Source organism: Eumetopias jubatus, unplaced genomic scaffold (genome assembly GCF_037043125.1).
Source record: "Eumetopias jubatus isolate StellerSeaLion01/CBP00866 unplaced genomic scaffold, mEumJub1_p1.0 scaffold_9, whole genome shotgun sequence".
Lineage (NCBI taxonomy): Eukaryota > Metazoa > Chordata > Mammalia > Carnivora > Otariidae > Eumetopias > Eumetopias jubatus.
Window position 1 is genome coordinate 37,423,302 of NW_028274815.1, and position 13,561 is coordinate 37,436,862.

The 13,561-nt window shown below is 42.6% G+C and overlaps 1 protein-coding gene across 1 annotated transcript in view; it reads left to right on the forward strand.

The window, feature by feature from the left end:
- Positions 1-6,448: 6,448 nt before the first annotated feature.
- TMEM87B (transmembrane protein 87B) overlaps positions 6,449-13,561 on the forward strand; it is a 49,846-nt gene continuing 42,733 nt past the window's right edge. Inside the window, exons 1-2 of the mRNA XM_028122417.2 lie at positions 6,449-6,822; positions 10,800-10,860. Of these exons, the coding sequence (XP_027978218.1) occupies positions 6,664-6,822; positions 10,800-10,860 (220 nt within the window). The 5' untranslated portion in view covers positions 6,449-6,663. The remainder of the gene's footprint in view (positions 6,823-10,799; positions 10,861-13,561) is intronic.

Consider the following 13,561-nt stretch of genomic DNA (forward strand, 5'->3'; position numbering starts at 1 on the left):
CTCAAATAGTTAAAACATAGATTTACGTTATGACCCACCAATTGCATTCCTAGGTGTATACCCTAGAGAATTGAAAACATGTTTACACAAAAACTTATACACAAATATTCATAGCAATGCTCTTCATGATAACCAAAAAATGGAAACAACTTAAGTGTTCATCAGTGGATGATGACTAGATAAACAAAATGTAGGATATCTATACCATGGAATGTTATTCAGCCATAATGTATTGATACATGATGCAATGTAGATTAACTCTGAAAATATGCTGAGTGAAAGAAGCTAATCACAAAGGACCACATTTTGTGTGATTCCACTTATGTGAAATATCCAGAATAGGCAAATCCATAGAGAAAGAAAGTAGATTAATGTTTGCCTGGGGCCGGGGGAGGAGAGAACAAAAAGTGACTGCTAGGGGCGTCTGGGTGGCTCAGTTGGTTAAGCATCTGCCATCAGCTCAGGTTATAATCCCAGGGTCCTGGGATCGAATCCCATATCAGGCTCCCTGCTCAGCAGGGAGTCTGCTTCTCCCTCTCCCTCTGCCCCTCCCCCTGGCTCGTTCTCTCTCTCTCTCTCTCTTTCTCTCTCTCAAATAAATAAAATCTTTTTTAAAAAAGTGACTGCTAAGGATTCAGATTTTCTTTTGGGGGGTGACTATAATTATGGATTTTTATAGATTTTCAACCAGTTTTTCTTTCACTCATCTTAAATTCTGTTGTTAGGTGCATAAGTATATAGGATTACTGTGTCTTTCTGATGAAGTGACCCCTTTCACATTATGAAATTACCTTCTTTATATCCCTCATGATATTCTCTGCTGTGAAATCAACTTTGCCTGATGTTAATATAGTCATTCTAGCTTTCCTCTTTGTACTGTTAGCATATCATAGAATTTTTCATGCTTTTCAGTTTTAACCTGTTGTGTTTTTACAGTTAAAGTGCCTTCCATGTAGGCAACATATAGTTGGATTTTTTTCAACCAATCCAACATCACTGCCTTTTAACTAGGATAATTAGATCATTGGCATCTAATATGATTATTGATATGGTTGGGTTTCAAGGAACCATCTTGGTATTTGTTTTGTATTTGTCCTATCTGTCCTTTATTCCCCTTATCTACTTTTTTTGTCTTCTTTTGGAATAATCATATATTTTTTGTGATTCCATTTTACCTCCCATCAGTTTTTGTTCTTCTTCAGATTTATAGTTATATGTTTAACTTATCACAGTCTCTGTTCTGTATAGTATAGTATAAAAACCATACAATGATATATTTCCACTTCTCCCCTCCTGGGCTTTATGCTATTGATGTATAGATTTTATTTCACACATGTGATAAACCCAAAAATGGTGTTAGAGATATTATTTCAATAATAAGAAAAGATCTTTCTTTTTAAAAGATTTTATTTATTTATTTGAGATTGAGAGAGTGAGACCGAGTGAGAGAGAGCACAAGCAGGGGGAGGGGCTGAGGGAGAAGCAGATTCCCCGCTGAGCAGGGAGCCCGATGTGTACCCAATCCCAGGACCCCAGGACCATAACCTGAGCTGAAGGCAGACGCCCAACTGACTGAGCCACCCAGGTGCCCATAAGAAAAGATCTTGTATAGTTACATGTTGTTACCATTTCCACTGTTCTTTATTCCTTTGTGTGAATCCAGTCTTCCACCTAGAATTGTCTTCTGGACATTTCTTCATGGGCTGGTCTTCTCATGATTAATTCCTTCAGCTTTTCTAAATCTGAAAATGACTATTTCTCATTTGTTTTTGCAAGATATTTCTGTTGAGCATTGATTTCTAGATTGAAAAAATTTTTCTCTCAATACTTTTAAAATAATGTTTCTCCATTGTCTTCTTGTTTGTATTGTTTCAGACAAGAAATTTATGTCATTCTTATCTCTCTCTTTTTTTTTTTTGTATGTAACATGTCCTTTTTCTTTGCCTTAAAAAAAATAATTTATTTATTTATTTTAGAGACAGTGTGAGCAGGGGGAGACGCAGAGGGAGAGCGAGAGATAGAATCCTCAAACACACTACCCACTGAGTATGGAACCCAATGTGGGGCTCCATCCCAGGACCCTGAGAACATGACCTGAGCTGAAATCAAGAGTCGGCCACTTACCGACTGAATCAACTGAGCACCCCCTTTTTCTTTGCTTTTAAGATTTTTTTCTTAATCACTGATTTTATGCATTTGCTTATGATATGCTTTGGTGTAATCTTTGGGTTTCTTTTGTTTGGCTTTAATTGATCTTCTCGGACCTGTGAGTTTATAGTTTTTATCAAGTTTGAGAAAATTTCAGCCATTATTTATTCAAAAATTTTTTCTGACCCTTCCTTCTTTTGGGATTCCAATTACACATATATCGGGCCATTTGACTACCCACTGATGCTCACTGCTCATTGATGCTTAATATTTTTTCATTCTTTTTTCTTTTCTGAGATTTTGATTCGTTTTTATTCCTATGTCTTGAAGTTCACTAATGTTTCCTTCTGCAGTAGCCAATCTACCATTAATCCCATCCAGTATATTTTTTATCTCATGCATTGTATTTTGCATTGCTAGAACCTTAATTTGGTCTTTTTTCTATTTTCCATGTCTCTACTTAACTTTTGAACATATGGAATTACGTTACAATAACTTTTGGGGTGCCTGGGTGGATCGGTTGGTTGGGTGTCTGCCTCCGGTTTATGTCATGATCCCAGCGTCCCAGAATTGAGCTCCGTGTTGGGCTCCCTGCTCGGCAGGGGGTCCACTTCTCCCTCTCCCTCTGCCCCTCCTTGTGTGCTTTCTCTCTCATTCTCTCAAATAAATGGATAAAATCTTTTTAAAAAGTTACAATAACTTTTAATATTCTTTTCTGCTCATTCTGACATGTGTCAGTTCTAGATCAGTTTCAATTGTTTTTTTTTTCCTCTTCCTATGTCTCATATTTTCCTTATTCTTTGCATACTTGGTAATCTTTAATTGGATGACAGACATTGTGATTTGACCTTCTAGGGTGCTGGAGATTTTTTATATACCTATAAATATCCTTGAGCTCTGTTCTAGGACACAGTTACTTAGAAACTATTTGGCCTTTTGGGTCTTGCTTTTAAGATTTGTTAATTGTGCTCAAGAGCCTTGTTTAATCTAGGACTGTTAGTCCTCACTGTTGGGGCAAAAAACTTTTGAGTACTCTAGAAAATGCCCTATAAATTATGAAATTTCCTAGGTTAGCTTCAGAACAGGCACTTTTCCCAGCCCTTTCTGGTACTGTTCCTTCTTACTCCTTTTGGTGAATCTTCTTGGCGTCAGGCAGTTTCCTCACATGTAGAGAGTGATCAGTTCTTGCTGAAGATTTGAGGATCACTATCTCTAGATCTCAAGTTTCCCTCATTGTACAGCTCTTTCCACTCCATATTCAGTCCTACAAACTAGCCGTCTTACTCACATTGGATCCCAGCTTAGTCTTCTGAACTCTGGGAACCTGCGAAGTCTGCTTTGGTTTCTCCTCCCTATATTTTGGCCTGGAAACTTTCTCAAGCTAGTAAGCTGGACCAGTCACAGGGCCGGTCTTTCTTTTTCTTTTTCTTTTTCTTTCTTTCTTTCTTTCTTTCTTTCTTTCTTTCTTTCTTTCTTTCTTTCTTTCTTTCTTTCTTTCTCTTTCATTTTTTGTCTTGTTTTGTGTTTTGATTCTTATGGGATGGGATAATTGTCCATTGCCTGATGCCCAGTGTCTTGAAAACTGTTGCTTCATATATTTGGTCTGTTTATTGTTGTTGTTTTAGGCAGGAGGGTAAATTTGGTCCCTACTGCTCCATCTAGCAGAAGTCTCTAATGTACTTTCTATAAACTTTTTATTATGGAAAATTTCAAACTTACACAAAAGTAGGCAGGATTGTCAGTTAAATGCCCATGTGTCCATCTCCAGGTCTTAGAAAATGATCAACTCATGGCCAATCTTGTTTTACCTGTGTCCCCACTCACTTCTCTCCCTCTTATATTATTTTAAAGCACATCCCAGACATCATGAAAACTTATGCTAATATTTTCAGGGTGAGTTTCTGCAGTGATCCCTGTCAGTGCCCTGCCCATATTCCCCCTGTCCTTTCATTTCAGTGTGCCTGAACTGACTCTAGCTCTCATGGTCTGCATCTCTTTGCTTAAAGGCTTTCCTCCAAAGTGGGGAGAACTACTGTGTCCTGCTAATAGCAGGCTGGAACTGCCAGTGTCATTGGTGCCACCCCCCCGCCCCTGGGACAGACCCAAACCAAGGACTAACAGGTATGAGGATATAAATATCTCAGCTCCTTCATCTCTTGTGAGATGATTATGAGGTATGTGCTTCACACCTTTCTCCTAAGTTTCTCAATGGGATTACATTCCCTTTGCCCACAATAGTAGCCGATGTGATAATGCCCCCTTTATTATCTGTATCCCCTCTGTGTCACATTTGCTCACTCCTCGTATCAGTTTTCCAGGGCTGCCATAACAAAGTACCACAGACTGGGCGACTTAACATAATTTATTTTCTCATGATTCTAGAAGCTAGAAGTCCAACATCAAGGTGTCAGAGTTCAAGATCTCAGCAGGGCTGGTTTCTTCTGAACCTCTCTCCTTGGCTTATAGATGACTGTCTTCTCACTGTGTCTTCACATGGTCTGTGTGTGTGCGTGTGTGTCCTAATCTCCTCCTCTTATAAGAATACCAGTCATACTGGAGTAGGGCCCACCTATTCAACCTCATTTTTACCTTAATTATCTCTTTTAAGGCCCTATTTCCAAGTACAGACACATTCTGAGGTATTGGGGGTTAAGACTTAAGCATATGAATTTTGGGGGGAAAATTCAGCCCATTACACTCCCCTACTGGTATTTCCTGCATCTCTCAAATAAACTACTTCTACTCAAATCTTTACCTCAGGGTCTGCTTCTGGGCAAACTCAAATGAAGGAAATCTCTAAAAGATAAAGGACTCTTGAAAAAAATAACCAAATTACCCCCATACACTCTTGATCGCCATGCTTCAAGGCTTTAACCTATTCTGCCTTGTACAATTGGCTTTTTACATGTGCACATCTTTTTATATTTTTACATCCTCACAGTGATGGCAGGGACTATGCTGTATTGATCTTATCCCTATCCAGGCAGTGCCTTGGATGCAGGAGATACCAATGCTGCTTGATTTGCTCAAGTCAATGACAGTAGTTCTAATCTGCCTTGGAAACCAGGTTTAAATAGAATAGCCACAAAATCTAAATGACAAAAGTACTTGTACTTTAATAATGTAAAATCCTTGCTGAGTCTATTACCAGTGCAATACCTAGCACTAAGGTAAACAATATTTGTTGACTGAATTAAGGTTTTAGTGATTTAAATTAGAGGTACGCATAGCATCATCAACTGAAGTTGGAAGCTAAAAACTCTGGATTACAGAGACATAGTAGACACGAATTTATATAAAATATCTTCAAACTGCTAGTGCCACCTACTGGTGGGGATTGGCCAGTGTTCCAGAAACCTATCTCCGTGCTCTTGAATTCCGATGGTTGTATAATAAAGGGCCTATATGAAGCATTAGTAAACAATAAAAAATATTTATATATATTTACAAGTGTCTTGTGAAAAGGAACTATCACAAATTCAATCTTCACATTTATATATACACATGAGCCTCAACTCAATACTCTGGACTAGACCCTCAATAATTATTGCCTAAATAAGTGACTAGGGTGACTGATAAGGCAGAGAGAGCCTCTTGACTATAAATCAATCTTATTTTACATTATAACAATATTAATCCAGGATTGTATTCTTCCTCTGGACATTACTTACATTTGATAATAAAGTAGTTCTCTTTGACATCAAGCTTTCAAAGACCAAAATGGTGGGCTAAGTACACAATAAGACAGATGTAAGCCCTGCCCCTTTCAGCTTCAAGTAATCAGGCGGCTTTATTTGTCTGAAAATTATTAACTGTGCTACCGATGTTATGCTTACAACACAGTGCGTTGGGTTCAGTTGACCCTGACCTCGAAGTACTTTCCAGACCACTTTCCATGAATTTAGAGAACAATTTGTTTCCCTTGAGCTGAGAGGACTGGGGTAGGGGCATGTGCAGAGGATGCAAGAAACTGAGACACAAGGAGCAGAACTTTGACACGAAACTATCCCATACTCTCGGACCACAACCACCGTGAAATCTAGGACCTCAGTTTTCCCCCTCAAGCCGGCCCCGCCTCCCAGCCCGCCCCCGCCCCAGCATGGTCCCGCCCACACCCCCGCCTATTCCCGCGGCCCCGCCTCCACTCTCGGGCCCGGTCCTGAGTCCCGCCTCCCCTCCTGGCCCCGCCCCAAATCTAGCCCCGCCCCTAGGCATCTCTTCTCCCGACCCCGCCTCCCCACTCGGGCCCGGCCACCGAGGCCCGCCTCCACACTCTGACCCGCCCACCCCTCCTAGCGCGCTCTCCTTCTTTAGCTCCACGCCTGGGCCCGGGCCTCAGCCCCGCTTCCCGGGCCCGAACCCCGCCTCCTCGCCCAAGCCCAAACCCCTCGTCCACCTCCCAGTCGGAGCCACACCACCCGACCCGAACCCGCCTCCCGGGGGCGGAGTTGCACCAGGTGTGGACCCGGGGCGTGGCGGGCGTCTCGGAGCGCCAGGTGCGGCTTCCGTGTCAAGATGGCTGTCTCCTGCTGTTTCGGGGCCCGGCTCCAGCCCGGCCGCCGCCTTCCTGTCGGGGCGCCGCTGCTTCGCGTGGCCCTCTACCTCCTGTGCTGGGCCCCGGCGGCTGTGGGCGCCGTCCCGGAGCTCGGGCTCTGGGCAGCGACGGTCAACGACGTAAGTGGAGTGTGGAGACCGAGGCGTGGCGCGTCTCGGGCCCTCCGGGTCCTCGCGGAGCTCGCTCTGACCCCCGGGCCCGGCCCCGGACTTGTTCTTCTGGTCTTGCCGGGCCTGCTCCGGCTCGGTGATATGCTCCCGGAGTCTTTCGTCTGTTATGGACGAGGAGGACCCTCTCCTCCGGCCCGACCTGGGCTGTGGGGAAGCTTGTGCATGGGGAAGACTCTCCCTTCTGAGGGCTGGTACTGTTCGAAGGCTCGCCCCCCCGAAGTCCTGGCCCCTCTCTGTGCTCTGACGCGTTCCGGCTCGATCAAGTTCTCGTTTACTCAGACCCGAGCCCCAGATCCCTTGGCACTCGCTCGTGCCGGCATCTTTGCCATTTGACCCCCCCCTCGGGCCGTTGCAGCCGCACGGCCACACCCGTGAGGTCACTTTAGAAAGGACTTTCCCAGTCTTCACTCAGCATAAACTTAAAAGCGTGTGTGCCCCTTTCGTTTTTTTCTTTAAATGGGGAGGAAACATGCGGCAGCCACCCCACCCCTCTTTCGCTCTTCTGGGGTTCCTGAATTTCTCTAGAGCTCCTGTCATAGTTCCGGGAAGGTGTGTGTGGAGATGAGGTGGGATGGGTGATTAAGGCGTGTTTGAAAGGCTAGTCTGGAGGCATGAATGTGTGGAAACTTCCTTTGCAGGACAGGCCATTTGAGAACTTGGCATCCAGTAGTCACATGAGATGATGTAGGAGCGATGCAGGAGTAGAATTTTGGAAAGTCTTGCTAAAGAGGGACAGGAAATCAGGAAGAGGCCTTATCGTCTGCTTTTCTAGTCAGATGATTCATCCAGCTCTGTTTTAAGATGAATATTTTCCACATGCATTAAAATGATGTTTGAGGGCGCCTGGGTGGCTCAGTTGGTTAAGCGTCTGCCTTCGGCTCAGGTCATGATCCCAGGGTCCTGGGATCCAGCCCCGCATCGGGCTCCCCGCTCAGCAGGAAGCCTGCTTCTCCCTCTCCCACTCCCCCTGCTTCTTGTTCTCTCTCTCGCTGTGTCTCTCTCTGTCAAATAAATAAAATCTTAAATGATGTTTGAGCCCTAAAGGCAAAACTTATATTTTTATTTACTCAGAAAAATTTAGTACCAGAGGCTGCAAATACTTCCTACAGCATAGAAACTATACAGGAAGGAAAGTAGGTCTCTTTCTGAATTTTTAAGACCCGGTGCTACCATTTCTTCCAGGATTCTTCTGGGTTGGTGTCCCATTAAATGTGTCAGTGATATAGCATGCACATCTCTATTGAATTTCTCTGAACAGTAAAAAAGCAAAACTCAGAACCACACTTGTGGTTTCATGCTGCTTCTTTAGTGAATGGCAATATCATAAACTAAGTCAGTGTAAACAATACTGGAAGTGAATGAGCTGTCACAGATTGTTAAACTACTTGACCATATCTGTAAAGATCTTTGCCACTATACTTTGGATGGTGAAACTCCAAAGGCCCTGGAGAGAGAATGACTTTGCTTCCTCCATAAGGAAGGTAAATTTTTCCTTGGGTCCTACATCAGATCAGTAGCAGTCCATAAAGCCCTTCTTTGCAGAGAATATGCTGATTTTCCCCCCATTTCAAGTTGTTAGAATTTGTCCTTAAGAATAAGAGAGGAGGGCACCTGGGTGGCTCAGTCGGTTAAGCGGCTGCCTTCGGCTCAGGTCATGATCCCAGGGTCCTGGGATCAAGCCCCACATCGGGCTCCCTGCTCGGCGGGAAGCCTGCTTCTCCCTCTCCCTCTGCCTGCCTGCCGCTCCCCCTGCTTATGCTCTCTCTCTCACTATCTCTGTCTCTGTGTCATATAAAAATAAATAAAATCTTTAAAAAAAAAGAGGGGAGAAGGAGACTTTATTTGTACTGCAAATATATCAAGAAATGCTTCTTTTGATTGTAGAGGTCAACAAATAGTTTGAGCACCTGCTGTGCACAATGTACTAGACTGGCCATTGCTGTTGCAAAGATGAATTTAGACAACAGTCCCTTCTCTCAAGAAGCTCACGTAGTAGTAGAGACAACAGATTCATGAGTAGTTAGATACATGGCAGCATTCTTGGAATATTAGTGGAGCATTGGGGGGGCGTCACCTAACTCTGCTTTCTAGAGTTGATGTCTGGTTGGGTCTTTAAAGATGAGTAGATGTTACCTGGATGAAGAAGGAGGAGGGAGTAGAAAAGCAGCAATGCAGGAAAGTCTTAGTGTTTCTGCTGAATGAGGTTCTGGTAGGAGTGTTAAAGGGTACTCAGGCTACCCTAAGCCTCCCACAGCTTGGTCCTGAACCTGTGGCCAGGGGTCTAGACTCCAGGAGCCTTAGAGTCTGAGGCCAGTGATGTCATTGAGTGAAGTGAACTAGAGTTAGGGGATGCTGGGAGAGCTGTGGCCTATAGTTGATGTGCTCCTTCTGAAGAGGGCAGCTGCCATTCACCTCCAACCAGTGGATCTTTTATGGCAATGTAGACACAGAATTGCCAAGTCACCCTTTTTTTTTTAAAGGGAAGACCAGAATCCATATTTTTATCATGTCAACTAATTTAAAACATTTTTAAAAGTTCCCGTGTGGGCCAAACAAATCCCATTTGTAGGTTTGCTTAGGCCACCAATAACAAATTTGGAGTGTGAATGAAGGAGAGCCATTGAAGGATTTTAGACATAAGTACCAATCACTGTGGCTGCTCTCTAAGGATGAATTATAGACTCACATCTGGTGGCAGAATTGTGAGTTAGGTTATTGCAGAGTGGGAGGCAGAAAATGTTAAGAGCCTGAATTGGAGCAGTGGTGGCAGGGATAGAGAGGAAGAACTAAATTTGGGAAGTGTTTGTGAGATAAAATAGGCATGCCTTGGGGATTGGGCAATGGAGCTGAGGGGCTGGAAGGAGACAAGGCTGGGGTAACCAAAGATGGCATCACCTGCAACCAACATGGGTAGTATAGAAAGAGTAGGGGAGGAGCAGAGAAGACTGTGTCTGCTTTAGGACAGGATAGTGTGGAATGTCTGTCCACTAGGATGGACATGACCTTGAGGCAGCTGGGTATGTGGCTCTGAGGCTCAGAGGAGGGATCTGGGCTGGGGGGTTTGTTGTTATTGTTGAAACTGTGTTGGGGTGGAAGGTTACCAGAAAGAGCTGCCTGTCATCTGTGTTTTTCATTCCTAACCACTTGTTCATTGAACACAAGCCCTTCTCACAGCATTTTTATTCTTGGTGAGGGCAGACATTAAATAACTAAGTAATGGATTATTTCGTTTTAATTGTGGCAAGGGTCGTGAAGGATGGGTCCTAGAGACTGTGTAAGGGAGGGCCTGGCCTGGTGTGGCACCTGGTGGAAGACTTCCCGAGGAAGAGGCTCTTGAACTGGGCTGAGAAGCGTTAAGAAGTCATTGACAAGGTGAACCAAGAGTGACAGGGAAGGGTTTTTAAGTGAATTTTCAGGTTGACTACTAAGGTCCTCAGAGCCGGAAGGAGTATCCTGCGTTTAAAAGCGCCGAGAGAAAGGTGCTGAGAGGTGGGCAGGCCTTGATTGTGCCGGGGCCTGTGAGTGGCAGTAAGGATTGGTCTGTTGTACCAGTGGAAAACCATAACAATTCTGGAACAGGATGGTTGTTTTATCAAAAGTCATTTGAATAGATATCAAGAAAGCAACTGCAAATGCACAGATAGGTCCCCTGCCTGAGCAGCAATAATGGTACATGGCAGCAGCCCTTACCTCCTGTGTGTGGCTGGTCCCCGTCTGAGACACAAGAAGCAAGGGCATTCCAGAGCCTCTTATAGAGTAGACACATGGCACAAGATTTTAAGCAAGTGGGTGATGGGACCAGATTTACATTTTTAAAAAATAATCACTCTGGTCACAGAAGTGCAAGAGTTAGAACTGTATACTCCTAAATAGAGAAAAAAAAATTTTAACTAGATCTTTCTATATTTTCTTGTGTTTAATTTTAGAAATCAGGACCTTTGATATTTAGAAAAACTATGTTTAACTCTACTGAAATCAAGTTTTCTGGTAAGTACAATAAACTCATACTAATAACGGTATATTATAAATTAATAATATCATGTAATGTATAAACATATTAAAACTAATATAACATTTTAAGCTATGCAAACATTTTGTCTTTAAGTGGTTCTAACATTTTCAGTGTTTCTTCTGTTTCAGTCAAGTTGATTATTTTCAAGAACGGATTTTTCTGATCCTGTCTCAAAAAATATAAAATGAATCATTCTTTAAAAATATAATGAAAGCATAATAAAGTAGGCCTCAGCAAAGAAAAGTATTTCACTTCTGTGAAATTTTACTCTGAATCCCAGCTTTTAAAACTAGATAAATTCCTTTTATGAATATATGACATGTCATGATTGTGGTAAAGCCTTCATATCCCTGAAACTTTTATAAATATACACATGGATCACAGAATACAATAAAAATTACTAGACACTAACATTTTAATTAGGATATAAGAACTACCAAGTCATAGATCTTAAGGTTTTTACTATTTTTAATGGGTTTACAGCAAATCATATTTACTATAGTCTAACTCCTCTTAGTGTTTCCAGTAACTTGACTAGGTAAGTTGGTTGCCAGGGTTAAAGTTTGGGATAAGGAGTAGTTTTTTGTTGGTAGAGTAAATTGGCTTCCTGGGGATTCAAAGCCATGCCCCTTTTCTCTATCACACCATGTTCAGATCATTTGTTGGGTGATTCTGTTGTATGTGGGTCTCTGCTGAGGGAAGTTGGCCAGCCATGAGCTAGAAAGCAGAGGTGGTTCAAAGCAGCTCATTGATACCATACATCATCACTGGTGATAAGAACGTGGTAAGAGGAAATTGAAGTCAAAGGTAGGTGAGGAAAAAAATTTGGCATCTGTTTGCTTTAATGAATTCAAATCTCAGTGTCTAGACAAGTAAGATTTAGAAGGTGCAGACAAAACAAAATGGGGGAAAAAAGTGGTATGTACCAGTGAAACACATAATTTGATTTAAAAAATCAATACAGGGGCGCCTGGGTTGTTAAGCATCTGCCTTCAGCTTGGGTCGTGATCCCGGGGTCCTGGGATCAAGCCCCGCATCGGGCTCCCTGCTCAGTGGGAAGCCTGCTTCTCCCTCTCCCACTCCCCCTGCTTGTGTTCCCTCCCCCTGCTTGTGTTCCCTCTTTCGCTGTCTCTCTCTCTCTCTGTCAAATAAATAAATAAAATCTTAAAAAAAAAAATACATAATGTTTGTGATCAGCTAAGAGTTGACCACACGCAAGACGGTGGTATTAACATGTCTAAAGAAAGAATGAGGCAGCAAAAGGGAGTTAGAAGCAAAAGCATAAAAAAATACGAGTGTTTAGTCAGGTTAAAGCAGAGGTCTGGCAGCACCGATGGGAGAGAAGTCTTCTTGAACTATGACTGTCGGTATAACATGTCACTAGCAGGTGTAGATGCAGCATCCTTCTGAGCCGCCTCGTTCTAGTGCCGTGCTCATCAAGCAACCTTCATCACCTTTGGGTGTCCAGGAAGGCATGCTGAAGGGAGAGAGTTAATCAATCATTACACAACCACTTTACAGTTAATATTCATTTTAAGTGAGTAATTAGGCATTCTAGATTATACGTCTACATTGGTGGTGTGGTGAAGGAGTGAGACTGAGTGTCTGTGTTCTCGCAGAACCAGATTTTAGTACCTGTGAAGCTAAGAATTAGTCCATTGGATCTGTGTCCATGCTGTGTGGTGGATCAGGCATCTGGCTTTCCCTTAAGTGACCACTCTTTTTTTTTTTTTTTAAGATTTTATTTATTTGACAAGGAGAGACGCATCAAGAGAGGGAATACAAGCAGGGGGAGTGGGAGAGGGAGAAGCAGGCTTCCCACCAAGCAGGGAGCCCGACGCGGGGCTCAATCCCAGGACCCTGGGATCATGACCTGAGCCGAAGGCAGATGCTCAACAACTGAGCCACCCAGGCGCCCCATGGTGACCCCTCTTTTGCTACCCCTTTCAGGATGCAGTCTTGGGGAGTCACTGCTGAAAAGAAAGTCTCTCAGTGTAATTCACTGTATAAACAGAATAAAAAAAATACGCTATATAGTCATCTCAATATGTACAGAAAAGCATTTGAAAAAAACGCAACACCCATTGATGATAAAAACTCCTAGAATTCTAAAACTAGAAATAGAAGGAGACTTCCTCAAGCTGGTAAAGGCGTTTATGAAAAATCTATAACTAACATTATACTGTCAGTTTTCTCCAGATTGTTCTATAAATTCAGTTAATCAAAATCCAAGCTGACTTTATGTAGAAATTGACTAGCTATTTCTAAAATTTATATGCAAATACAAAAAAACCTAGAGTAGCCAAAGGAATTTTAAAAAAGAACAAAGTTGAAAGACTTCTATCTGATTTCAAAACTTATAATATAAAGGTACAGTAATCCTAACAGTGTGGTACTGGTATAAAGGTAGAACATATAGAACAGTAAGACAGATCAGAGAGCCCAGAAATAAACCCACATATGTAAACTCAATTGATTTTCAGTAAAGGTGCCAAGGTAATTCTTTAGAGAGAAGATGGTCTTTTCAATAAATGATGCTGGAACAGCTGTGTATCTACACTGAAAAAAATCTCATCTCTTACATTGATCATGGATTTATTTATTTTTAAAAGATTATTTATTTGACAGAGAGAGTGAGAGAGGACAAGCAGGGGGAACAGGAGAGGGAGAGGGAGA